Source organism: Leuresthes tenuis, unplaced genomic scaffold, assembly GCF_036924035.1.
Source record: "Leuresthes tenuis unplaced genomic scaffold, fLeuTen1.0.hap1 SCAF_20, whole genome shotgun sequence".
NCBI lineage: Eukaryota > Metazoa > Chordata > Actinopteri > Atheriniformes > Atherinopsidae > Leuresthes > Leuresthes tenuis.
In genome coordinates this window covers 13221660-13248718 of record NW_027325374.1, presented here as the reverse complement: position 1 = coordinate 13248718, position 27059 = coordinate 13221660, and the positions used below count along the sequence as shown (strand labels likewise).

General features: G+C 41.3%; 1 protein-coding gene across 2 annotated transcripts; it reads left to right on the top strand.

Moving 5' to 3' along the window:
- Window positions 1-984: 984 nt before the first annotated feature.
- Window positions 985-26065, top strand: erbb2 (erb-b2 receptor tyrosine kinase 2). Of its 2 annotated transcripts, none has more exons than XM_072373830.1 (27): window positions 985-1274; window positions 9191-9342; window positions 9492-9672; window positions 9856-9996; window positions 10809-10874; window positions 10990-11105; window positions 11201-11342; window positions 11527-11655; window positions 12223-12364; window positions 13481-13554; window positions 13700-13790; window positions 14535-14737; window positions 15154-15283; window positions 16091-16181; window positions 18594-18748; window positions 18829-18876; window positions 19017-19155; window positions 19260-19382; window positions 19467-19565; window positions 19660-19845; window positions 20021-20176; window positions 20256-20331; window positions 20530-20676; window positions 20815-20912; window positions 21058-21246; window positions 21875-22256; window positions 22388-26065. In XM_072373830.1, the coding sequence occupies exons 1-27, from the start codon at window positions 1202-1204 to the stop codon at window positions 22744-22746; spliced, it is 3888 nt and encodes a 1295-aa protein (XP_072229931.1). In that variant the 5' UTR covers window positions 985-1201; the 3' UTR covers window positions 22747-26065. The 2 variants fall into 2 exon arrangements, with proteins under 2 accessions (XP_072229931.1, XP_072229930.1); XM_072373829.1 differs by having other exon boundaries at window positions 21872-22256.
- The last annotated feature ends 994 nt before the right edge of the window (window positions 26066-27059 follow it).

Below are 27059 nucleotides of genomic sequence, written 5' to 3'. Positions count from 1 at the left end.
TTCTCAAAACCAGACTAATGCAGCCGGGCATCTAATCAAGCTGCATGTATACGTTCACCTGGACTCAAATGAATCTCAGCTCCAATGTTCCATCATTTTGCATCTTTTTGTAAAAAAGGTCAGCTAGCTTTAAGCATTCCCAGACCGACGCCCTGCACTAATTAATCCTGATTTTTATAACTGTAACTGCAGCTGAATATGTCTATGCAGTGAATCTGGGTGAACTTACATGTACGATGATCTCTCACCGAGAAGGTTCAAACTTTGCAAGAATAATTTGATCTACACTCACATGGCGCTACACATACATTCGGTTTTACAGGTTCAACATGTTTTTTGCAGGAGAAAAAATAAACTGAAATACTGAGGCTGACATATATGCCTTTGTCCTTATTAAAAATGATAGACGACATGGTGTTTTATGAATTGCTGTAATTAGTGTCTGTGAATTGGAGGCTCCGGGCTTCCATATTTCCTGTGTGCTGCATACTTGACCAAAGCTTGACCCAAACAAATCAGGCTTTTTGGGCCCTTAAGTTCTGATTACCTGTGAATACAGACAAGTTTACACTTTGATCACTGAATGTGAGACGTTTCTAGTGTCAAAATATATAGAGGTCTTATCTGCAGCTGAAGTCTACTTTAACTATACAATGACCAAGAAAGTGACATTTAAAGACTTACCACATATTACATCAAACGTAATGCAGCAAGAATTGAGTTTATTGTGAAGTGATGTGTCCTTCTTTCCCGGTGACTGCTTCGCCTTATTTTATACTTAGACACCCCTGACTTTTCAAAAGTAGAAAGATCATTTAAATACTTGCCATCAGACAATGTAAGACAATGGTTAGTGTTGGGGCATTATATTCATAATTGTGTCATGCGTTGCAATTTTTAAAGACAGCATTGGCTGCAGATAGCCTAAAGTGGGGGCGGGCTGAGTCAACCTGCCACTCCCCGCTCAGGCCTTCACGGGAGCGCGCTTCTACTCCAGTGCGCAGTCACAGTTTTACTACCAACAGTCCATGGGAGGAAGTCACTGAGATTGGGAAACGTACAACTCCATACGGTGCCGGAAAAAATAAAAAAAGAACTTAAACTGGGGAGGGGAAGAAACCAAAGCACAGCTTTTCCTTGCCGGGAATAATAAAAACATCCAAGTTTGGAATATGGACTAAAGGCGCTGAGGCTCGATCAGATGGAGGCGGCGAGAAGTTTGGTGTTTGTCGGGGCCGTTCTGCTCGGAGTGACGGGCGCTTTGGGCAGAGAAGGTGGGTAACTTTAATTCGTCGTAAATGCCTCCTTTTTTTGTTGTTGGTCAAAACAGAATCTTTACACGTCCGAATTATGGCAGCAGAGTCTTGCAGTCGTTATTTCGTTTATACTCGAGGTTCTCTCTGGGCAGGACGACATTCCTCCGTGACTCCGCAGCCGCGTCCCCTCGGTCCCTGCAAAGGGCTCGTGGGATTTACGAAGCGCTGATGAGGAGCAAAAAAAAAAAAAAAAATCACACCTGTCACACAGTGGGCTCGCACGAGACTTTCTGCTTAGACTAAAAACTCCCACCCAGAAACACGAAGCGCCTTAAGTTGCACAGAACAAACCCCGCTGAAAGATTGTTGCGACTGTGCGACAGGTAAGGGATCTGAGGACCTGTTTGGGGAAGGATAGAAGCACAACGCGAAGTTTTTTGTGTTTTATTTACTTATTTATTTCTGTTTTTCGTAAATAGAAACAAACCAACAACAACAACAACAAAAACAACAACAAAAAAAAACCAAACAGGCAGTGCATTGTGCGCCAAGGATCATGACGATGTCAATTATTCACTTCTGACTCTAAAAGGGACATTGTCTGATCGAGGGCCACTTGTCACACTTTGAGCTTGAGTGCCTGCCAGTAAAACAAGAGCTAACCGACAGCACAGCTTTGCACAAATACAAATCACATTGTTCCAGCAACAGACACGTGTACTACACTTTTGTCAGATTTGCACCTGAGGAAAGTTGCATTGCATTTTGACTTTTTGATTGGACGTTTTAATAGATCTGCCATTCAGGAGATAAACCGAGAAAAACATAGTTTGGTGCCACGTTCGTTCATATCAGTGTTTGTGTACGGGGCACACGATCTATTTTTAAATGGAATCAGAAACATCAATAAGCCTGGTGAGATGATTTTAAAAGCTTTTGTATGAACACAAGCTTAAGGCACAAACCCTAACACCAATAACTGAGAATTATCTCCGCAGTTCAGACTTTATTGACTTGTATTGGTCGATTTTTATTGACGTGCAGGGTTAAAAATTAAAAGCCTACTGGAAAAGGTATCCTGTTATACTGTTCTAGCTTTTGCAAACGAGTCATTACGTGAAACAACACCGCGTTGTTGCTTTGGATTCAATATTTCAAGAGGAATCGTTTGTTAAAGCCCCAACTCTTCACTGCCAAAGCAACTCATGAAAGCAGATACATCTGTCTGGGTTTTTATAAGCCGCTCCAACCTCCACCACTATTACTACACACACAAACAAAGCCGATAGTCACAGGTGAAGTCATTTTTCAAATACAACGGCATTGTTGGTGGGAACAGGTTGGTGCACTTCGGTGTCGATCTCTGCAGCATCAGATCAGCGCGAGTGTTCCGACTGGTTCCCAGAGTTAAGCAACGCATCATGCTCAAGTGGCTGAATCTCGATGATCCTACTCTCAGTTAACTTAATTATTGTCATGACACACACGCACAAGCCGTAGCCTCCCGTGTGTGCGATGATTTCCTGAGAGTTCATGTTCCTGTCACACTCCAGTGCACCCACTCAACCGAACTCTGTGAGAGCTGATTAATTCCCACTGAATCGGCCTCCGTAGCTGGTTAACTCAGCCAGCCGTGACTCACCAGTCTAGACTGCGTGTTAGCGATCTAACTCACACTGAGCTGAGGAAGGGACCACCAGCGGACCTCATTAACATCCTCAGAGGGGAACTGTCAGCAAGTCTCATCTTTCCTTTCCTTTAGTGTGCGCAACACATCTCCGTTATAAGGAAATCACAGTGCGGAACTATTTAAACTACTTACTCATTAAAATGAGTGTGGTTCCTGGTCTTAATCCTCCTCAAAAGAGATCAACTCTTCTTATGATCTGTGCTTTAGTAGAAGAGCTTGTTTACATCCTTGAGTAATAGACAGTAATTCCTAAATTGAGATGAAATGATAATTTCAGTGTCATCCTGGTTTCCTTTGGCTTTAAAGGGCAGACGAAGTGATGACAGCGCCATGCCTTTCTTTTCCATTGTGGCATGCCGTCCTCTTATCACGTCTCCTTTTTTGTATGAGGGTGCCACTCACAAACCACCTTTTTGAAACTTAAACGTGCTGTTTTGGCTGCTCAGCTGTCTAAAACCAAAGATTATTATCACGCAAGGTGTCACAGGAAATGTTAACACTTGAGAAGCTGGAAACAGGAATATTGACAGTTCTTGCTTTAGGGAAAAAAAAAAAAAAAGGGTGATCACTCCCAAAATATATTCAAACCCTTCTGAACTTAAAGGCCATCACAAACCTATTTAGCCTAACCACTCTGTACTGCTCGGCTGCAAGTCTCTTTGGATGAAATTGCCTGCCAAGTCACCGTCAATGTATTTAACATGTGAGACTTCAGCCGGCAGGGCACAGAGAGACGAGGGATGGACGCACCAAGCAATAATATAACGTTTACTAGTAGCTACTGTTGGTAACTTAATGTTAAACCCTTTATAGCTTGCAGCTAAGCTGTTGCAGTTTCTCTCACAAGACAGAAATAGTCAGAACTAATAATTCCCGACCTCAGCCTGTGTCCAGATACTTAGCTTTTTCAATAGTTTGCTTGGGAAGTTTAAGCCTGTAAGTCCACCTATCTCTGTTCTCAGTGCTGGTGACTTTTAGAACTTTTAGGTGGACTTACAGGCTTAAACTTCCCAAGCAAACAGTGTGAAAACCATGCGTATTATACACTTATCATCCATAACGTTGTGACAGCTGAGAAGTAAAGTGAGTAAGACAGGTAATCTTGTTACATTGCAACGTTCTGCTGGGAAAACCTGCATCCTGGCATTCACACGGATGTTACTTAGACACTTACCAGTCACATCCCCATGTGGGGCAATAGCATTTCCCCACTGTATAACCCTTTCCCAGGCAGAACAGGAATGGGTCCTGCCTAAACTTCTCAAGGAAGGGCTGAACGAACATGACGGAGTGTTCACCCGCTTCCCAAACTCCAATCTAATGGGATGCGACGGTATCTATTGGAAGCAAGCCCAATCCACAAAAAAACCCACCCGACAACCCACAGGGCCCAAAGGATATATTTCTAATGTCCTAAATCCAGACACTCCAGGACATCCTCAAATGTACTTTGTCTGCATCCTGAGTAGTCGGGGCTCTTTTGGCTGCATGAGGAGGACCAAGACAATATTAGACTGAATGGTGGCTGAATGGTGTATGCTGTGGCCTTCCCAGTCATCACTTCCCAACTCGACAGAATAGCAATGGAAAAGTTTGGACTGATGTGTTTGACAGAGTCCTTCCCTCGTTCCGTAGAAGAGTTCCACAGAAGAGTTCCACAGAAGTTGGTAATCATTACCAAGGTGCGCTGAGGCTATGCTAAATCATTTTCTGTTGGGGTTTCCTTTAATCTCTCAGTCATGTAACGTGTCCTGGAAAGGTTTCTCTCAGTTACCTGAATCATGACACGACTCTGGCTAACAGACTGTCAGATGTCTCCAAGAGAAAATGTTTTCCGTTTAAGACTCTTTCCACGATATTATGAATCAGTATGTTTGACAGAAGGCTATTATTTATAATTTTTCTCCTATCGGTGTCTTTTGTTTGCTGTATTCTCAGTTTACAGATTTGTTTTTTTTTTTTTTTAAACAACAAAATCCACGCGTGGCTCCAGCTGCAGATCCATCAGACTGCAGTTAATGTGCAGGGTTTTCCTCATGGTGTGGTGTTATATGTCTGAGTATGTTGTTGTGACAGCGTGAATGAGCGAGGAGGTCATATCTGTGTTTCTCTACAAAGTACAGTACAGATCCTGTTCTGCTTGTCTGTTGAGCAATACCTGTTTTTTCTTCCTTGGCTGCAGAGTGAAGAGGAAAGAAAGAATGTATTCAGAGAGGCTGGGAGAAATTTATGCAGGACACGTTGCAGTGATCCGACTGCAGCAGAATCAGGACTTCCATGTTAAACTGAGAGCTGTTAAACTGACAGAGAAAGTTTGGTCGGATCAGGGTTTTTTTTTCCTTTTTGTGTTGAGCTTTGAAGGTATGTCATCCATTACAGCAGACTGGAGGTCGGAAGATCTGCTTGATTGTTCTGGTGTGTTGCACAGCAGGCTTTGCCACAATACCGTCTCCTGCAGTAGCATCGTGTCCGTGTGACTTGCCGCGCACACGCTGGTAAACACCGACGCACACTCCCTGCGCGAACTGGAACTCTTCCACACACAGGTGTGGCTGCAAGCAGGCGTTCAGTTTTCTGTCTTTGGTTCTCAAGCAGCTCCACACAGCGAGTACAAAGTCATCCTCCTGGCTCCATGCTCGTTCTTGAATTCATATCAGTCGCTTTAACAAAAGAAATTGTATTTTGCAAAAAGAATACTCTACAAAAATAAAGAAATCTAGCGACAATGTTTGTTTCCATTATAGCTAAAAGATATTTTACCCAGTGGATCAACATTGACAGAATTTTAAACTTTTCGTTGTAACTTAATGTTTAAACACTATCCTTAATTGTGAAATCATCCTTTCTTTTTTTTTTTTAAATCTCTGTATATTAAATCTCAATTGTCATATTTTCACAATGGTTTGAGTATAGGATTGCAATTCAACACAAAATTCAAATAATTATATTGCCCTTGGCAAACTCCAATAGAAGTTGTTCATGCAGAAGCAGACAGTGAAACTGCTTCAAAGAGCCACAAAAAGTCGATGTGAAAGACTGAATGGTGAGTGGCACAAATTTGTTTCCACGCACAACATCACAGAACACATTATAAGACGAAGCTTCGCCAGAGGAATCAGTAGTGTTGCAACCCGTTATAAACACCAAAAGTGAGAGAGAAATTTAAGCCCAGCTAATTATAACACCCCCTCCTCACTTAACGCCTTTAATTAGAACCAAATATTGAAATATATGCGGTTGGATTCCTCAGCGCATTTGCTGTTAAAGTTGCTGTGACTGAGTGGTTCTGCGCTGCTTTGACAGTCTTCAGCTTCAGCAGAGTCCAGTGTTCACATCCAAGTTATGGTGTGTGACGAGGTGTGCAGTACCCAGTTCTGTCAGCTATCACTTGTTTTCATCACTTATTGCTTATACGGAGGAGGGCAGTGCAGTCAATCTAAGGACAGACGTGTGTCTTACTCAGACCCTTCAACCAATTGATGCCTCACTTCCAATGAGAAAAGTTCAGTTGCGCACAATTTCAACTGGGACTCTGCTATGACTTTTGCAAAGCTCCGTATATATGTGGAACCTTCATCAAGTTGTGATTTTACCCCAATATTTATTTAAAGATAATATAATTATGAGAATATTGTGCTCATCTGACGGAAACCAGACTTTTAAAACACGTGAACTTCGTATGAAATCGAGCTTCTCAATGGGCCTTGAAAAAACAATAAAGCTTAAGTGTATATTAATGCAACCAAGTGCCCAATAAAGCTGCTTATTTTCTTTCTTTTGTGAGATGGCTAAACACGTCAGAAGTTTTTATTTAAAACTATTAAGACGACGGTTTAAGCATTTCCAAACTGTTGCTCTGCTCTAACAAAATCCAGATTTTTATAACCGCAGCGTCATCTGAAAAAAAAAATCACCATTCAAGTAACCAATAGACAGAACCTGTACAATGAATTTAGCTATACTTACATGTACAACGATCTTTCTCAGAATAGGTCAGAAGCAGCAGAATTCCTCATACAGTTCACAGCATCATGGCATTGGAACAAACAAATTCTCAATTCTCCAAAGCTGGTAAGCAGAGAATAACCACAACAGATAGTGTGCATTTTATGTGGGATAAAACAAAATGTAAAAATGACCTATTCACACCTTGGCTAGTTGTTACGGTCCTTAATGTAATAAGTCAGCAGGGAATAGTTCAGTTCCAAGAATATAAAAGGGGGCATACCCTCACCTTCAACATAGTTCAGGCAGATATACTTCAGTTAATGAATCGATTAACTTCTTGTGCTTGTACTGGGGCAAGGAAAGTATTCTAGTAAAAGGGCATAGTTGAGCTAGTCAAACTGTAGCTGGATTGAACTGTACATGGAAACCTACTAAGTTCACTCTGATTTATTAAAAACAATTTAAATTTTAAAAGCTCGAAAAACAGAATAATCAAAGTATTAAGAACAACCTCTTGTTAGGCACACAAGCACTCGAACAGTGGAAGTGTCAAAAGCAAAGCTGCTATCTGTGTAGAGGGCAGCATTAATACATTTAACAGTACGTGTGTGTGTGTGTGTGTGCGTGCAAAAGGATGCTTCATAGATGATCCGTCTGACATAGCAATCATCTCATAAACTGGAAGGTTACAGGTCAGAGATGCATCTTTGAACAAGACACTGACCCACAGCCTAGTTTGTACTCCCCTGGCAGCACGAATGCAAGTGTGTCATCTTTTAGATATGCAGTGACACACATTTCAATGAAATGACACAATTCAGAGTTTGGCAACAGCTCGCAGACTGAAATGAACCAAGGGGTTGACAGGGGAACGTTTTAAATTACTCTAATTTTAAGCACAGCAGTAGTATGTAAAAACTGTAGATTAACATGTGGATAGTGAGGTGACAGTGGGCAGACAGAGCCGAGTGAGTGATAAAAGAGGGAGTATTTTAAGCTTCAGCGATAGAGGGGTGGGCTGCTCCTCACAAGGCCACGCATACACACAGGCGTTGCTGAGGGACTTTTGGAGAGCAAACAATGAGGGGATAAAAGGAGGGGAAGCTGAGAACGGGAGTAACGCACACTATTAGAAACGGAAATTCTGCTCTGTTGTGCTTTTCGTTACAGCACATTTACCTAATCTCAGGAGCTGGAGGGGACTGCGTTTGTCTGCATGTGTGTGGTAGTTTCAACTTTCAAGGGGTCCGCTTCTATTTGCGTGTTATTAAAAATGATAAAAAGCTGGAGAGTAAAAGCAGCGCGTTATTTCTTGGCAGGACATGTAAGAATGTTTTCCATGACGACATCATTGAAAGAGGCAGTGAACAGTCATTTAATTTGTTATTTGACACAGGCTGCAACTACTGGGTGTGTATTTTTGGCAGCCGCACTGTTAATCATAGACCATTTGCTGCAGGAGCTCTCTGCCAGATTTTAATGCAGGTCTTAAATATGCCCATTACTTTGCTAATATGTAGTAGATTTGATATCCTCTCAATATTCTGCAATCATAAGGAAACTTTACTTATGGTAGATGCTCATATTTGGTAAGTACATTTGAAAACCACCCTCTTACTGCCTGTCAGGACTTCCTGTTCCTCCAGTGATGTCAGTCCATCTAGCAGTCTTCTTCAAAAGGACGGACAGAGATGGCACAGCAGTGTGGGGTGAGGGGCTCAATCAAGAAAAGTGGGTTGACTATTGAAGGGCTGTTGGAAGGAAGCCAGAGGAAGTCATTTATATCCTCCAAAGAGGAGGGACTGTCCACTGTGTGACTGCCTGCTAAGGCATGGGAGCTATGTGTCTGCAAAAGCCCTCCTGAATTGTAATACTGTGTGACCCTGAATGTAGTGTTGTGTGTGACCTGCTGTGGGGAATCTGGGCTCTCTGCTGCCAGAGCAAAATATATATGCTAAGAGCCTCAGAGAGAGGCAGTGTATGTGGGTTTTATTTCAGAGTATCCATTCAAGGATGCAATGCAAACTATGCGGAACGCAAATCTGTGCATTCATCATCATTTGTGTTTGGACAAAGAGTTTTTCCGCCTATGATACCATTTAAAGGGGATAATTCAATGAACAGAATTTTTTTATTGGTAACTTTCTATATTTGTATCTTCTCAAGGTTCTATTCATAGTATATAATTTTTCTATAGAGCCCGTCTGTCTGTCAATTATTACTGTTAAGATACACTTCTGTGTCACGTTGTACATAAAACATTGGATGAATTTGGGGTGATTTGTCTGTGTTGCAGTCTGCCTGGGTACAGACATGGAGCTGGCCCTGCCCTCCAGCCTGGAAAATCACTATGAGACCCTGAGGCTGCTATACACCGGCTGCCAGGTTGTCCACGGCAACCTGGAAATTACACACCTCCATGGGAACCCTGATCTCTCCTTTTTACAGGTATAGTTTGACTGGAACTCTTTAAACATTGGAAGCATGTGCCATACAAAGTTTTTAGCTAATTAGCTTAGTTAATTCCAATGTTTTAGCCACTCCTTCTGTTTCTTTGACTTTTTTTTTTTTCTAACTCTTCATCTCTTCCTTTCCAGGGTATTGTTGAGGTACAGGGTTATGTACTAGTTGCACATGTCTCAGTGAGCCTTGTGCCTTTGGACAGCCTTCGGATCATAAGAGGTAGCCAGCTGTATAACTCCAGCTATTCACTGGTTGTGTTGGATAACACTCGGGCCGATCAGGGCCTGAGGACCCTCCGACTTCGTAGCCTCACAGGTTAGTTAATAGATTAGGTGAATTTTTACTCAAGCCTTCGGCCTGGGTCTGCAACTGTATGCGTGAGGTGTTTTTGCTCATCCATGTCCCCACTGTCAGCTACGAGTGCGACATGTTCATATTCACCGTTACGCTTATATGTGCAGGTTTTGTAGCTCCTTTCATTTCCAATTTCTCCTGCAGAGATCCTGTTGGGTGGGGTGTATTTTTGGGGGAACCCCCAGCTGTGCTTCCCAGACCCCCAGAGCATCATTTGGAGAGACACACTGGACGAGCAGAGCATCCACTCCAAGCTGCACCGACTGCAGTCTCGGGCCCCTAAATGTGAGCAGCTGACTGAGTGATTGAAATACTGATCCTCCCAAAGGGTAGTACAGAAAAAGAAATGTCAGACAGATGGAGAGAGCACTGCACCATGTGTATTAAAAGATTACTGACTTGGACACATAGACATGTGGGAAACCCCTTAGGGAAACTTAGAAAACTTTAGGTATATCTATACCTCTGGCCAGTTTTAATTCAAATGAGTGGGACCAGATATCCAGCTCTGCTAGATGAATCAAAGTTTTGTTTCATCTCCCCCAAAAAGGTTTCTAAGCTACCCCCATAGACCTCAAATACATGTCAATCAAACCAGTCACACCACGAAAAACATACATCTCTTCAGCAGAGTCAGCAGATAACATCATTAGGACTTTTGGGAAGATTGAGTTGGTATTTCATAACAGAAGGTGACACTTTTTGAATGGGAGTCAGAGATCTTCTGCAGTCACTGCATTGTAACTCTTGCTGTTATTGCCTTTAACAGCACTTCCTCATTGGCTTCACTTGTCAGACTTGGTGTCTATGTCCACCTTTAGTACAGTCTATGGTCTGATCTTACCTTTTTGACCATGATATTCTTTCTAAACACTCGAGTGCCAAGAGGGAATTTCAAAATCTTACCTTTGTGCACCTCACTACATAAAGTTGCTATACTTAACAGTTCTGATGGTGTCTAGTTGTGCCTTATAGAACCACAGATCTACCAGCCAAAAGTAGACCCTTTAGCTTTTGTTTTTTACTGGTTAATAAACTGTGAGAATTGTCTGCTCAGATCAGTCTTTCCATCATTGCATTGTTTTATTATGGTCCAGGTCCGAATTGTTCCTCCACATGTCAGAAAAGCTGTTGGGGAGAAACTGCGCAGGACTGCCAGATATGTAAGTTTCAATCTTCTAATATGATATTGATGTTATGTGGTTTTATTGGATCCGTTCAAGCGTCACTGAAACTGTTGTCTTTTGACATCTCTTTTTTTTTTTTTTTGTCTTCAAGTGACCAGAATTAACTGTGCGTCCAGATGTCAGAGATGTAAAGGTCTTCTTCCCAATGACTGCTGTCACAAGCAGTGTGCTGCCGGATGCACCGGACCCAAAGACTCAGACTGTCTGGTAAATGACCCACACACTTGTATCACCACTGTTTTTCCTTCATGTTGTCAGACAGACTTCTGTCGTCACTGTCTCCTCCTTCCTCCTCTTTCCAGGCATGTCTTCACTTCAACAACAGTGGTGTGTGTAAGGAGAACTGTCCTTCTCCCACCATCTATGACCCTCTCACCTATCAAACCAAACCCAACCCGGACAGAAAGTTTAACTTTGGAGCCACCTGCGTTAAGACGTGTCCTTGTAAGAACTTTTCTAAAAACATCCACTTTCCTGAAAAGCTACAACAATATTTAGTTAGTGGACCATGTGCTGTGTTCAGATTAAGTTTCTTTCATTGCTGTGAATGTACAGAGATTTTAGTATGTATTTATTTGCTCTTTATTGACTCTTGGATGGCCTTTGAACACTTTGTCCTTCTCTGTAGATAACTATCTGGCTATGGAGGTGGCTTGTACTTTGGTTTGCCCCCGAGCCAACCAGGAAGTTGTCATCACCCAACTTGACGGAACTGAGTCGCAGAAATGTGAAAAGTGTGAAGGAGATTGTCCTAAAGGTTTGGGCCGTGCATTTTAGCAACTATACATTGTTTACATACACTCAGTGGCAGCCCTGTTGTGTTTAGCTGTACAACTTCTCATTAATGCAAATACTAAAACATTGCTCTGGCAGCAAGTCGTCACGTAAAGTAGCCAGACATGGCCAAGAGGCTTTATAGTTTTTTTCTTTACCAAAAGTCCAAACACGGAAAAAGCACTCTCACTATATACAGCTCAATAGTAATGTGTCATTACTACTGTAATGTTTTACTTTGCTTGAAAAATTCCTCACATGAATGATTTGGTGTGAGAACACAGTTTTGGCTGCATGTACTGATGTTCTGATGCAAAGTGTGGTAGGTAAACCTGTTTCTGCAGTAACTTGTTGTTATTGGCATTTGTCCCAGGAGTTAGAATTAGTAAGAAAAAGAAAAAAAAAATCCTTTTTTTTTTTAACTTTATCTTGAGGTTGCAGTTGGGTCTAGAGTTTACTTTGAGTTAGATTCAGTAATATAGAGTAGAAGTTCAAGTTGGTGTCTAGATTTGATATAGGTATAAATCTCAATTTTCCCTGTCTGTCATAGTTTGTTATGGTCTGGGTATGGACAACCTCGGTGCCATGGACAACCATGGTGTCACCATGGTAACATCCTCTAATGTGGAGCAGTTCAACAAGTGTAAGAAAATCTTTGGAAGTCTCGCTTTCCGCCCTCAGAGCTTTGCAAGGTAGGAGACTCACAGGTCGAACTCAGAACCCACATCTACTTATGAAATTTTTCAAATTACAAAATGTAGCTTTAGATTTAAGGATGGTGCTTATGTTTGTGAACTGTGGACTCTTGTTCTGCTACGCTGACTTGCCCCAGAAAGCTGTCGTGATTTTACTGAGCACTGCTCTCTCCTCAAGTCAGTTGAAAATCCTTCAAAAACACAACATCAGAACAGCTCTAGAGGAACCAGTGCAGACTATATAACAGCCTTTACTTGTGATAGCACAGGACACACCTTTATTGACCAAATCATCATTGTTCTATCAACTTAATTTGAATAATAATCATAAATAAAGAGGATTAAATGTTATAAATTCCACAACCTCTGTTTTCTATAACCATTAGAAATTACTAAAGAAAGTAGTTAGCTCAATTTAAACTTAACAATCACTTCAGTAAACACAAGGAACAGCTTGATGCCAGGACTTCAATTTGACACAGAGCCACATCCCTCTCATTCAGCACTTCAAATATTTGAGTTTGCAGCAACACTTGTGCGTGTTTCTTCGTGCAAGTAGAGCAAAAAGCTGACACCCGAGCCTAAGCCTGTTTATGGACATATTTATGCTTTAAACCCAGACAATTTAGGCTTTTTTTTTTTTTTTTTTTTTAATCTTTCCAATGGAAAAACTGCTTTTGCTTATGTTCTTGCCATAATGAAGATGGCGTTAAAGTAAAATATAATTGAAATGATATAAGGAAATGTTTACACATACTGCATCTGAATGCAGAAACAATATAGAGTTTCTTACTGTCGGTTTATGGAGTTTTAATATGAAATCAGTGGAGTTACCTACATGACTTCCATTAAAACAGCAAAATGTTGATAAACCATCTTCTAAAACTTGTACTAATTAGTCTTTATGAAAGTATATGATTTCCCCTGTATTGTGAATTGGACCATAAAAAATTTGGGCTAACCCGCATTCCTATAACCCGCATCATGATGACACAAGATTATACCGAAACAGTGTGTAATTTCATGGGTTGATGAGGGAAAACAATGATTGAAGCTGTTCTTACAACATCTGAAATATCAAACGGACTCTTGGTGCCTGTTGTCATTGTTCAGGGACCTTGCGACCAACACATCTGGCCTGACTTTGGAGCAGCTGAGCGCCTTCAAGAAACTGGAGGAGATTACAGGTATTGATATGTTTGTTTAAGTTTCTGTGAGCTTTTTATCAAGAAAAGAGAAGCTACTAGATAGATGATACAGACTTTTAATGTAAGACCATACAGAAATCTCAGTATTCTTGTCTGATATATATTTTTTAAATTTTGCTGAAAGGTTATTTGTACATTGATGCCTGGCCAGCAGAGTGGACTAACCTCACTGTGTTTGAGAACCTGAAGGTGATCAGAGGCAGGATGCTCTACATGTAAGTCTTTCAAACTGCCTGTATGTACAGAGTGCACACAAACTCTCCAGTCTTATATCATCATTTTCAGCTACACACCCTGCACCATTCTGCTGGGGTTTTGTCTTGTGCTGTGATTTTCACCATCGAATAAAACTATCAAAAAAAACCTCTGAAAACTAGCTGAAAAAAAAACATTAAATCTAGAAAAGGGCAAATGCGTAAATGACTGCTCAGAGACAGAGAAAATGTTAAATAGGTGTTGAAAAGCACCAAAAACATACTCCAAATATGGGGTTATTTTCTTTCTGTGTTGTGCGTCACTGCATGCCACAGTGTTGATGTCCATCCACTTACACTGTGTCTTTGTTAGTACTCTTTTTTTTCTTTTTTTTTTCTTTCGTCTGCACTCAGCTCACTTTCACAGTAGTAAATGCTAATTATTAGCCAGCTCTGCTGCTCAGATGGGGAACACATGCCAGCCAGAGTCTGCCTGATTAGTGCAGAACGCTCAAACTAGGTCAAATTTGACACTGTTTTTTCAATAAGGTGCAGCATAACAGATTATCGTAGCAGTCTCTGTTCTTTGTTGTAATCAAAGTACCTCATTTACAGTCTCGCTGTCATTCATGCTTCTTTGTGTTTGTCTTTTTAGAGCTTCATGTGTCGCTTGATATTTTCCTGATCATCGCTATAACACTGAAAAAATTTGTTGTATTGAGCCCTTAGTTAATTACTAGTAACACACAACTCTCCTCTCTTTAGGGGTGTGTTTTCACTTGCCATTCAGAATCTACACATCCAGTCTCTTGCGTTGCGTTCTCTACGCAGCGTCAGCGGAGGTTTGGTCTTGTTATACAACAATTCACAGTTGTGCTACACCAATTCACTGCCGTGGGGGAGTCTCCTTCACCCCACCCAAGGGCCCCACCGCATAGTAAGCCAGAATCAAGACCCCCAAGTCTGTGGTAGGTTAACACAAGCATCATGCAAACAGGGGACAGGGCTGTTCCAAGTTGGACTTCAGTCTTGCACTTGTCAGTTGAAGGCCGACTATTAGTTAAAGATACAATTTCAGGTTGATTTATTTTATTGAAATCCAGCTGTGCTGAAAAACTGTTTTATCACATGCATTTTGCGCAAGAATCATGGATGCTGTTGGATTTAGAATATTTCTATTTGGTGATGCACTTGTGCATCTGTCTGCAGGATTCGCTTGTGCTTTTGATATTTCTTTATAAGATTGTCTCAAACTGAAAACTGATGTGTAAAATGATGCAGTAAATCACTCACTTGTAACATGGTGATCTAGTTTGAAGAGGAGAAAATATCAAAATGTTCAGTTTGCATCATGCTCTGCTGTCTCCGTATGTTTTTTTCTCAGAGAGGGAGGAGCGTGTGTGTCACCCTCTGTGTGAGGGGGGATGTTGGGGTCCAGGCCCCAGCCAGTGTGCGTCCTGCAAGTCTTTTCAGCGTGGCACTGAGTGTGTGGAGCAGTGTGACGTCTATCAGGGGTAAGAGCGTTTGTGTGAGTGTGTGTGTACTAAATCAATAAAACACCAGCTGAAAGTCTTCTAAATCATACAGTATACTTGATGTGATAAGCCCAAAAGATGAAGCAGGTGGACGAACAGTACGTGAGGCTTACAGTAGACTGGCTGCTGCTGTCAAATTGGTCACGGCACAAGAAATCAGAGTAAAATCTTCTAACTTTACGTGTGCCATTAAGCAATGGTAGATCAGTGACACGTTTGATATGATGTGCATTTGTACAAGAGGCATCTTTACAGGATGACAAATCAATAGAGATCTGTTTGTCTTTTTACAACAACACTGTGTTAATGTAAATCTTAAACTCATAAGCACATTATTCTGTGCTAATTTTAGCTATGTGTGTTTAATTTCTCGCTTGGAGTTGGATGAGAGACATAATTAATTGTTACACCATCTGCTGTTTTTCTAATTTGTACCAAAACAAGAGTGTAAAAATTATCATTCTGGTTTTATAGTTGGGTGATATTTTCATCTAACTCTCTGCAAGCATAAACATATTTTCCAAACAATTGCCCAGTAACTAAAGGATCTCATGGTGACATATCTTTAGAATCCTCACTCATATTTCCTAGTGTGGTTTTCCCTCCCTGCGTTATGTAGACTCAAAGTCCACCTGCGCAGGTCAACAGGTTATTTGCAACTGGGGCCCCGTTTCTAAAAGCATTTGGCCTTGTGTCAGTGTCAGGTTCTTCAGATTAAAGTATCCAACAAATACTAGACCGTGTTACCGGAGGACATGTTAAATGTGCTGTGTCCTTCTGTTGCAGGTCTGTACGAGAATACATAGATGGATCTTTGTGCGTTGCCTGTAATGCAGAGTGTCGACCGGTTAATGGCTCTGCGTCCTGCCACGGCCCGGTAAGATATGTGGACAGATTGAGTATGAGCATCAGTAGATGGTGGACTTCGTTTCAAGAAAATTCTCAGGAGAAATGCCTCCACCTATCAGTTGCATGTTAGAAGGGATAGCTGCACTTAACACCAAATTAGTTTTGCCAGAATCATTGGCTAAATGTTAATCAAAGTATTTGAACATCACGTGTAAACTCTCTGTTTTTTCTATTTATCAAGCAAAAAAATAAAAATCCTGCTACTGTCTGTTTTTCTATTGTTGAATAAGAATCCTTTTAGCATGGAAGTGTTGGATAAATCAAATTGAGACATGTCTCGCTTGGCTGTAGGAAATTGTCATTGGCATTTTTTACATTAACCCAAGTAGACAATAACACCAAAAAAAGACCAAATTACTAAAAAAAATCATTCATTTTCCAGCCTGATTAAAAAAGCATCTGCTGTTTTTTCTGTAATTGAAAGACAGAAATGATGAGCCATGGACACTCCTTTTGCTGAGGGGATTTTGTTGGATGTGACATCAAACCACCGAACAGAGCAATCTGAGAACATATGTTTCAGTTGGCTGAATGTATCGGGCCTCCTTCCTATTTAAACAGATTTCCATTTCATATCTACCAAGCCAGGTCAATCTCCACCGTTTATTTAATATGGAGCAAGTCTGAAATATTTAGACAATAGGTCTACTCAGTGGAGGCATTTCACTCATCGCTAAATCAAATGTTTTGTTGCTCTTGGGTCTGTCAGCTGTGTCCACAGACATTTTGGTCTGTGCCCAACTATTTTAGTTTCAGATTGATTTATATTTGCATGTGTTTGGTGATGCAAATACTTTTGTATTGCTAGACAAATGCCAGCCCAAATAGAACATATTTTCTGCCGGTTTAGTTCAAGAACTATCAACCCCATTTTCAAAAGGATTGCACGCTGTGTGAAATTTAAATAAAGACGGAGTGCAATGATTTGCAAAAATCAAAAACCAAAATCTTTTCACAATAGAACATAGAAAACATATCAAATGTTGAAAATGAGACATTTTACTATTGGTGGCAACATTTCTGAAAAAGTTGGCACAGGGTTTTGTTTACCACTGTGTAGCATCCCCTCTTCTCCTACCAGTGTAAACACCTGGGAACTGAGGACATGAGTTCCCGGACCTTTGGGAGAAGAAAGTTGTCCTATTCTTGCCTGATATAGGTTTCTAGCTGCTCAACAGTCCTGGGTATTATATTAGGATATATATTATATCATATTTCGCAGGTCATATTACACCAAATGTTTTCAGTTGGTCAAAGGTTTGGACTGCCAATAGGCCAGTCGAGCACCTAGACTCCTCTACTACAAAGCTGTGTTGTCATAGACGCAGTATGCAGTTTAACATTGTCTTCCTAAAATATGCAAAAAGCCCTGAAAAAGACATCATCCAAATGGAAGCATGTGCTGTTCTAAAACCTCGAACTTTCCAGCGTTGATGGTGCCTCTCCAGATGTGTTCCATAGGCACTAATGCACCCCCATACCATCAGAGATGCAGTATATTTTAACTGAGTGCTGGTAACCAGCCAGATGGCCCCTCTGCTCTTTGTCCAGCAGAAGCAACTTCCATCATTTCCAAAAAGGATTTCCAAATTGCTGTTCGTCTGATCACAGAACAGTTTTCCACTTTGCCTCAGCCCGTTTTGAATGAGCTTTGGCCAGAAGAAGACGGCACTGTTTCCGGATAATGGTCATTTATGTGTTCTTCTTTACATGACAGAACTTTAACCTGCCTTTGTGGGTGGCACAGTGAGATGTGTTCAAAGACAAGGATTTCTATAAATGTAGAAATCCATGGAATGTTCTATAAAGTCAGTGCTGCTAATTGAGCTGTTTAATCTAAATAACTCAATTAGTTGCAGCGTGTTCTTCCAGCCGCGTAGTTTTTAGTTCCTCTTACTTTTTCAGCCTTCCCTTGACCCTGTTCTGACTTTTTTGAGACATGTTGCTGCCATCAAATTCAAAACAAGCTAATATTTTCCATGAGATAGTTAAATGTCTCACTTGCAACATTTTATGTTTTCCATGTTCTCTTTTGAATACAACATTGGGTTATGAGACTTCAATGTACATTTTACACAGCCTTCCAACTTTTTAAGAATTGGGGTTGTAAATTTAACAATGTTCAATCTGAACAGATATTTTTTGAAAATATGATTTCATTCAGACTAACACACTAATAAAGTTTTTTTCTAAAGTCGTGTACTGAGTTTATTTTCAGGGCATGTATAAGGTATATTTACGCAGCCTTATTTACGCAGCCTTATTCTCTCCAAACAAAAATGCTGCATCTGAACTGCCTAAAACTTTGTGTTTGTTGTCCTGGCTTATCTTCCCTTTCTTCAACATGGGCGCTTTTAAATGTTCTTCTGTGTGTTTCCAGGGAGCCGAACATTGCACCGAGTGTCGAAACTACCAGGATGGAGAGATGTGTGTGGATCACTGTCCTAGTGGTGTGAAGGAAGATCAGCAAACCGTGTGGAAGTATAGCAATGCTACAGGACACTGCCTACCCTGCAACACTAACTGCACACTGTCGTGAGTGAATGCACACATCCAAGCTCACAAGTACAAGCACTCATTAAGAGTCATTCACACCGAGTGCTTCTGTATTTCAGCTGCACCGTGATGGATGATAGAGGCTGCCCCGTTGATACCAGGACGGGGTGAGCAACTTCAGCTGTTTGTCTTTGCAATCTTTTGTATTTTCAGTAATGATTTGCAATCAGTGCAGCTTTTCTGGAATTTGTATGCATTTTTCATTTGAAGGCTTACAGGTTGCACTAAACTGTTACTTTCTGTTTAGACCGGGTACAACCATAGCTGCCGCGGTGGGTGGAGTGGTGCTCTTCTTCATCCTGCTGGGTCTGCTGGTCTTTTATCTGAGGAGACAGAATAAGCTGAAGAGGAAGGAGACAGTGAGGAGGTACCTGCAGGAGCAGGAGGTGAGCACTCGGAATGATGGAGCACATCACAGTTGACTCTGTGTTGTTTCTGTGGTGTAGACTATGAAGAAGTAACCTGCCATCCTCTTCTTTCATGTGTGCAGCTGGTGGAGCCTTTAACCCCGAGCGGTGCGTCTCCCAATCAAGCTCAGATGCGTATCCTGAAAGAGACTGAGTTAAAAAAACTCAGAGTGCTGGGTGCAGGAGCCTTCGGTACTGTTTTCAAGGTACGTGAGAAAGATGCACGACTACAGTATTTGTTAGTATTTTGTTGTTTTTACATATGACGATGATTTTGGTCACTGTTTCAGGGGGTGTGGGCTCCTGAAGGGGAAAATGTGAAAATACCAGTGGCCATTAAGGTGTTGCGGGAGAACACCTCACCAAAGGCCAATAAAGAAATCCTTGATGTGAGAACAAGCCGAATACACAAACCTGCACGGTTACAGTATATTGAAATACATTCCACAATCGCCTCAATGACTTTCCTCTGTCTCCTCTCAGGAGGCCTATGTGATGGCGGGAGTCACCAGTCCCCATGTGTGCCGTCTCCTGGGGATTTGTCTGACCTCCACAGTGCAGCTGGTTACTCAGCTGATGCCATTCGGCTGCCTCCTCGACTATGTCAGGGAGAACAAGGACCGCATTGGTTCACAGTTCCTCCTCAACTGGTGTGTCCAGATTGCCAAGGTACCAATTATGTTGGATTTGATTAAGTATTGAATTAAGTTGAAGTGTGTTTTTGTCTTTCAGCAGTGTCCTAATATTGTTCTTATTTTGCCTTTCACATTTGATGTGGCACTAGTTTGTATACTTGTGGACACATGGATTTGTGGGTGATGGATGTGTGTATGTGTTGGTGTAGGGGATGAGTTATCTGGAGGATATCCGGTTGGTCCACAGAGATCTGGCTGCCCGAAATGTTCTGGTGAAGAACCCAAACCATGTAAAGATCACAGACTTTGGTCTGGCCCGTCTGCTCGATATAGATGAGACAGAGTATCACGCTGATGGAGGGAAGGTAATGTCGAGCTGTGGCTGTGGGACCATATTCTCTCATTTCTCTTATTCTTTTCAAACTGGTGTTTTTGTATGTCTAGGTGCCAATAAAATGGATGGCTTTGGAGTCTATCCTGCACAGAAAATTCACTCATCAGAGTGACGTCTGGAGCTATGGTCAGTGTCACTCAGCACTTCCTATGTTGAATATTTTATCACAAACTAATACTAAGAAAATGTTGTGAGAATTTAGTTCTGAATTCTGAGTCACGAATTTCAATTGTACCTCAAATTAAATAATTAAATAAAATTAAATGAGTAATATATAAATTTTTCAAGGTGTTTTGACAGTAAGTATTGTAACTTTTCTCTCAGGGGTGACGGTTTGGGAGCTGATGACATTTGGCTCCAAGCCGTACGACACTATTCCAGCAAGGGAAATCCCAGATGTTTTAGAGGGAGGAGAGCGGCTTCCCCAGCCCCCCATCTGCACCATCGACGTCTACATGATCATGGTCAAATGTCAGTACCCCAGACCACAGAATCGTTTGGTTGATAATTTAAAGTGCAAGTTTTGTTAAGAAAGCTCTGCTGGAACTATTTCTTCTCCCTCATTAGTTAGACATGATATGAGTTTGCACCATTCTATTTCCATGACAGGTTGGATGATCGACCCAGATAGCAGGCCGAAGTTCAAAGATCTGGTCCTTGACTTAAGTGCCATGGCCAGAGATCCTTCTCGCTATTTAGTCATTAAGGTACACGTGATTCATGCTGCAGATGTTTTCTTTTGTGTAACTCTGCTTGGAAATAGTTTTCATTAACATCATATAGGCTTAATAATCGATATTCATTTTTACTGTTTTTGTTCATCCGTTTTTTTTTTGTTTTACTGTCCTGCAGAACGATGAGGAGATGAGCATGAGCAGCCCAGTGGACAGCCGGTTTTACCGGATGCTTCTGGAAGAGGGGGACAATATGGGGGAAATGATGGATGCTGAGGAGTATCTGGTTCCCCAGCCAAACCTCTTCCCCAGGCCTAAAGGAGACGAGTCACAGGCCAACGGGCCATCCAGGCAACAGTCATACAGGGTCAGTGCACAAGGACATAGTTTTTGTCGTTGTTGTTAAACTCTGTCCCATCTTAATTTAATTTATTCTGACTTGGAAGAGCCTCTGCTTTTATACATGAATGCTGAACAGTGTCCACAGAATCAGGTCTGGACAATGTCTGCAGTTTGTCCCAATGAGATGCATTGTCATGACTGGAAATAATGGCGTGGACATGGGGGGAAAAAATGGTGCCTACAGTCGAGTTTTTTGTTTACATGTCATTAAGGATGTTGAGATGAGGCAACAGCACTGTCTGTAATGAGGAATGTTTTTGTATTGATATGAATACTGCATGTATTTGGACATATCTGATGAAAAAATGCAAAGAAAAACATCAACACTCCTGTTTATGCCATGATAAAATGGCTTTTGATTGCTTCTTTTTTATGTTGTATAGAACAGCTTATTTGTAACACGCCTTAATAGATCATACGTGGCATTATTTTAACATATGAATACAAAGTGAATACTGTGCAACGTTGTAGTTCATTTTGTCATTGAGTTGAATGAAGCTGTAAAAGTTGCTCGGTTTTAATCTGAAAAAGCCATCGCTTTCATCTTTGATAACTGACAAAGGTTTCCTCTTTGTGCTTTCTCATTCCAGCAGAGCAGAAATCAGAGCTTAGATCTCGAGCCCTCAGCCGCCGGTGGCCCTCGGAGCATGTACTCCTCCCTGAATACGTTTGGCCGCAGCCAGTGCCCCACCCTACCGTTAGGAGCCAGCGCCGCTAACGGCCTGTGGCCTCAGTACCCAACGCTGGCTCGTAGCCCCTCAGCGGGAGGGCAGTCGGACTCAGTCTTCCTGGACGCACCGTCAGACGGCCATTCGTTGCCTCCGGCCAGCCCTGGACGCTACTGCAAAGATCCCACCTACCCTAATGGGAGCCAAGATGAACTAGAGACTGACGGGCTCAATGGCTTTCCTCATCACCCTAATCACTCACTGCCCAGGCGGAGTCATGGATACAATCATAATCGTGCTCTGCCAGGTGAGTGGTTGAATATTTTTCTTCTTTTTTTTTTTTTTCTTACTGTTGGAAACTAAAGCAGTATATTTACAGAAAGCGACAGCAAACATTTGAATATTGTCCTCCTTTCTTTCCTTTGTCCACCCTCTCAGAGTATGTCAACCAGGAGATCAAGGATCTCCGTCCAGTTATCCCTGAGCGGCCAACTACGCTTCCTCGTAAAGGCTCTAGAATAGACAGACGCCTCCCCAATGGCCTGAGCTCTGGTCACAGTGTGGAAAACCCAGGTTATCTGGTCCCGGTTAGCGCCACTTCTCCTGCCTTTGACAATCCGTACTACCTGGACCTTGTTGCCAAAGTTAAAGTTTCCCCAGGGGCCTTGGAGGTGGATGGCCGTCCAGCACTGGAGAGCGACGAAGGAGGCACCAGGCATGTGAACGGGTTTGTGACTCCCACTGCAGAAAATCCAGAGTATCTTGGACTAGCGGACACCTGGAGCGGACATACCTGAGGAGAGAAACCGGGAGGTGAAAAGACACATATAGAGCACAGTTTGTGCTCTGCTGAGGGAAAAAAGAGAAAGGGAAGATGAATTTTTGTGACAGAAATGAGTCGGGTGTTTGTTTGAAACTGTATGGGCACCCATTTGGGCACATTGATGTCAGACAGAAGCACCAGAGTTCAGACACTCGGAGGCTGTCCATCAAAAGTCACCGCTGACTCAGCACAGTGTAGCATTAATATGGTGTCTGTGGCATCATGTGTATTCCTGTCACTCACTCAACAATCTTTGACTTTTTAGTGCCAAAAACAAGTTTACTCAGCCTCTGTAAATAACTTGATAAGCAAAGTTCCCACTTGTGAAAAAACCATGATGGTACGATGAGTGTGTAATTATCACAGAAATATTTGACTGGATTAACGAACGCTGATTTTATTCTGTTTTTCTAATAGTCATCTTCTTTTAATTTGTTCAGTTTCTGTGGTCGTTCCCACCACATGTGAAGCAGTTGTATTTCCCTCAGCTCCTACAGAGAAAAAGAAATATACACAGTTTGACTAAGTGAATTGTAATATGCATTGAAGATGATGCTTAGTATTCTGGTCACTTTCTCCTGGACCCGATGGGGGTCTCCAACACTCTCAAAGCTGTTTTGTTTCAGACAGAGAAGGCCCTGCAACCCATCTGGCCTATAGACATGCTCCCTGAAAGAAAGGCATCCTGTATGGAGAAGACATCCGCATTGTGCCTCACTGATGTATGTGGCTCTTAGTGGCGGAGGCTGCAGCTACTTTCTGGTACAAGAAATCACTTGTGAGGTACTAGCAGACTTTTTAAGCTGTAAGATGTAACTGTTGAGATGTAGTGAATATGGAAATTAAGGCAAACCCTTAAGTTTTATAAAAACAGTAGGGAGACTAAGTTGCATATAAAAATCATGCAAACTTCACTATATATTTGGATACTGATTATGCCTCCCATGCTTGTGTTGTCACAGTGAGTTGTCTGGGTTTGGTGGCTTTTCCAACTTCAATGAAATATCCTCCACAAAACTTGAAGAATTTCTGTATATTTACAAGCGTTGTCCTTTCTGAAGCAAAAAGCTGCAGCTGGCTGTGATTCAGAGGAGACAAAAACATGGCTTTGGCCCATTTGGATAATCAATGCATGGCTCAAATTCCACTCTGAGAATTTACTGGCATCCCAGTTAATAATCAACAGAATTTTCTTGAAGGCTTTTTTTTTTTTTTCCCCTGTGTTAAGTGGCGTTGGGCTGGGGGGAGGTCGAAACCCTATTCAATGGAGCCATTGTGTTTCTCCCATGTCCCTGTTGTCCGCGCTGTGCTAACTCACACGTCCCCGCCAACGTCAGTTTCAGAGGTTTGAGAAGAAAACTGTCGACAGAAGTCTGAGGCTCAGCAGCAGAGCGCGTCTCACCGAGGCTCATCATGACTGCGTACTAAACGAACAGCAGCTCATCGTCCAGCTGCAGACGACGACTACTGAGATTCAACATTTTGCATTTTTGAACTTCTCTGCTTCGTCTGAATTGTCCACACCGAGATGGGAGGGGGGGGGTCATCTGTGGGAGAGCTAAGATGTTAGTTAAATGTGTTCAGCCGCTCAGTTCATGTCAGTTCTACTCTGTGATTAATTTGATGTTTTATACGGGTTTTGAAAAGTTTTCGTTCCAGAATAAGATCTCAGTTCTTATCTCAATCTTTTTTCTTTTTTTTTTTTGATAACAAAGTGAAGAATTGATTTAAATTCCTTCAGCTGTCTCATACTGACATCATTTTCAAATTGTGGGAATTGAAATCCATGACAAAAAATATTTATTTCCGTGTTTATTCACAGCCCGGCCCCCTCACAACAAAAAAATGTTAAAAAGTCACCAATGTGGCGTGCCCATTGAGGTCAGCTGACTACCTGAATATACTGAATGAGCAGGTTTTCCTCAGATTTTTTTTTGTTTTTGTGAAAGAGTGGTTCACACATGGATCTGCCTCACAATCTTTGAGATGTGCTGCAGAAAAATGTCTATTTCAGTCCAACTTTTCCATAATCGACACAGGATCTTGGCTAAAATCAAATGCAACTGTGGACAGAAAATAAATGATGGGAGATTGGATAAAAGCTTATAAAAACGATGCCACAACAAACGCATGCTGTAATCCAATCTGAAGGTTGTTCAACAAACTATCAGCGTGCAACTTTCTTTCTTTTTTTCTTTCTGCCAGGCAGTGTATTATTATGTATATAAAGTGTGGTGTTTGAAATGAAACCTTTCATCGATATTGTTTCCGTCAGCTGATGACCTCATCCCCACAAAGACAAGCTATTCGTTAAAAACCTAATTCAGATTGACCAAAAATGCATTTTTTGCATTGATCGCATTGTGTTTTGAATGTTGTGTAACTCTTAATAAGGACTTCTTATACACTTCTCCACATCTGCCTGCAGCACCACTGTCTTCTTCAGGTCTCCTAACTTAACTTTTTTAAAAATCTGCTGTCAGGTGTCAGGGGCATATTTGGGAAAAAAAAACAGAGAAAAACACTTGAACATAATCTGTGTTGGAGATACTTTTTTTTTTTCTTCTAATGTTTTATTTCAGACGATGACTATGTTCAAGCACAGCTAACAGATTTCTGTGCATTGTGAAATCAGAATATAAACTTGATATGCAATCAGAAATCATGCACTGGTGTGTTTACACTGTTGTTTGATTTTTATGAATTGAGACATTTATATATCTCTAAGATGTAACCTGCACAACACCGAGGAGTGACCTTTTACAATTATTTGTTCTCTCTTTAGATGCTTGTGTTTACTGACATCGCTTTTAGATAAAAGCTTGTTGGTTCTACTGGAACCAGTTCAGAGCCTAAATGTTGACAAAGCAAATGAATGTTTGATCCAGCAGATGAAACATAAACCAAGTGGAAAACGAGCCCTGTGACTCTTTTATAAATGTGTTTAAACGTCTACAAAAGTGTGTGGGTAAGTCTCAAAACGAAGCTAAAGCACGGAAACCGTGCATGTTGTCACCTGTAAGTTAACCAGAGAGGAAGGAAGAAGCAGCTAATAAGTGTGTAACATTAAATATATGTAATTTACATTTTGAAGAAATTGTATCTTTTGTATTTTTCATGTGAATATTTTGTTGTTGTTTGCCTCTCACAGCTTTTATAATTGTGGCGGCGTATGAATAACAGTTTATTGGGAGTTTGTACAAGTATCCTTTCCTTTTTGGTCAGTAAGTCCCATCGTGTAAATGTATGGAATATATATCTGTATAAATAAAAAGAATAAATGTGGTAGCTAGTTTCATTGAATATAATTTCCTTATGTCCTATAAGTTGCACTGACATGTTATAGCTAACAGAGATGGTGATGATTTATTTGGCACAACACACTTGACTCTAATTGTTGCATGTACTTTGACTGAAATCATTATTGGTGTTAACACACAGGACCCTACATTTGGAAACTAGGACAGGATCAGCTGCTGGCTCCCTTTCACGGCAAACTGCCCCCCAGTGACGGTGAGTGGAACTGCAGCTCCGGTGTTTACTCTGCAAGTATTAAAGATCCATGTAATAATTTACAGTCTTTTAATGATTTTAACTTTAGCTCTTGATTAATGTCTCCTCCTCATAAGGGAAGTACTTTTACCCCTCACTGTTCCTTTTGCTGTCCCCTTATCCAATGAACGCTGTAGAGGTGTTTTTAGGGTCTCTAAAGCTCTAAATGACACAGATCATGTAAATATAAAGCTGCTCTCACATATTTATATTATGAATTATCTTTGGTCCAAAAACTTTGGACTATGCAAATACAATGCAAGCTGTTCTGATAGGATGCTGTTGTTGTGCGTGAGCATCCCTGTTATGATGTTACTGTACAGCAAATTTTCAAATTCAGATAAGCTTTGAAGGGCATGCAATGCTACCCAGGTGGTCTTTTCTACAAACCTAATCCAGAATGTTTAGAATTGATGTGATGGGTAAGTTACACTTATTTTACTTCTGAGTCTCTCTTTTTTTATTTTCTTTCAAATATCAATGCAATATCCACTCAGAGTCCTCATCCACTGGCAGCGCCTGGTTTGTGGTAGAGAAAAGTCTACTCCGATTTCAATCGTAAAACTTATGATTGGCTATTAAGCAACACTAAAAAATGTCAACATAAAAGGACAAACTGGAAGTTCTCATATTTTGGTAGCAACTGTGAGCACAGATGACTTTAGTTTAGGAAGTGGTAACAAAACCAATATCTGTCTTCTCGTACATGGCAAGGACTTTGGAACGCTTTGGATG

What these genes read in the sequence shown, in the direction of transcription:
- erbb2 (XM_072373829.1), top strand. Translation starts at nt 1,202, where the DNA reads ATGGAGGCGGCGAGAAGTTTGGTGTTTGTCGGGGCCGTTCTGCTCGGA. An exon ending in GGTACCTGCAGGAGCAGGAG is followed by an intron (nt 19,156 to 19,259) that starts GTGAGCACTCGG and finishes TCATGTGTGCAG; the next exon opens with CTGGTGGAGCCTTTAACCCC. An exon ending in GGTGTGTCCAGATTGCCAAG is followed by an intron (nt 19,846 to 20,020) that starts GTACCAATTATG and finishes GTGTTGGTGTAG; the next exon opens with GGGATGAGTTATCTGGAGGA.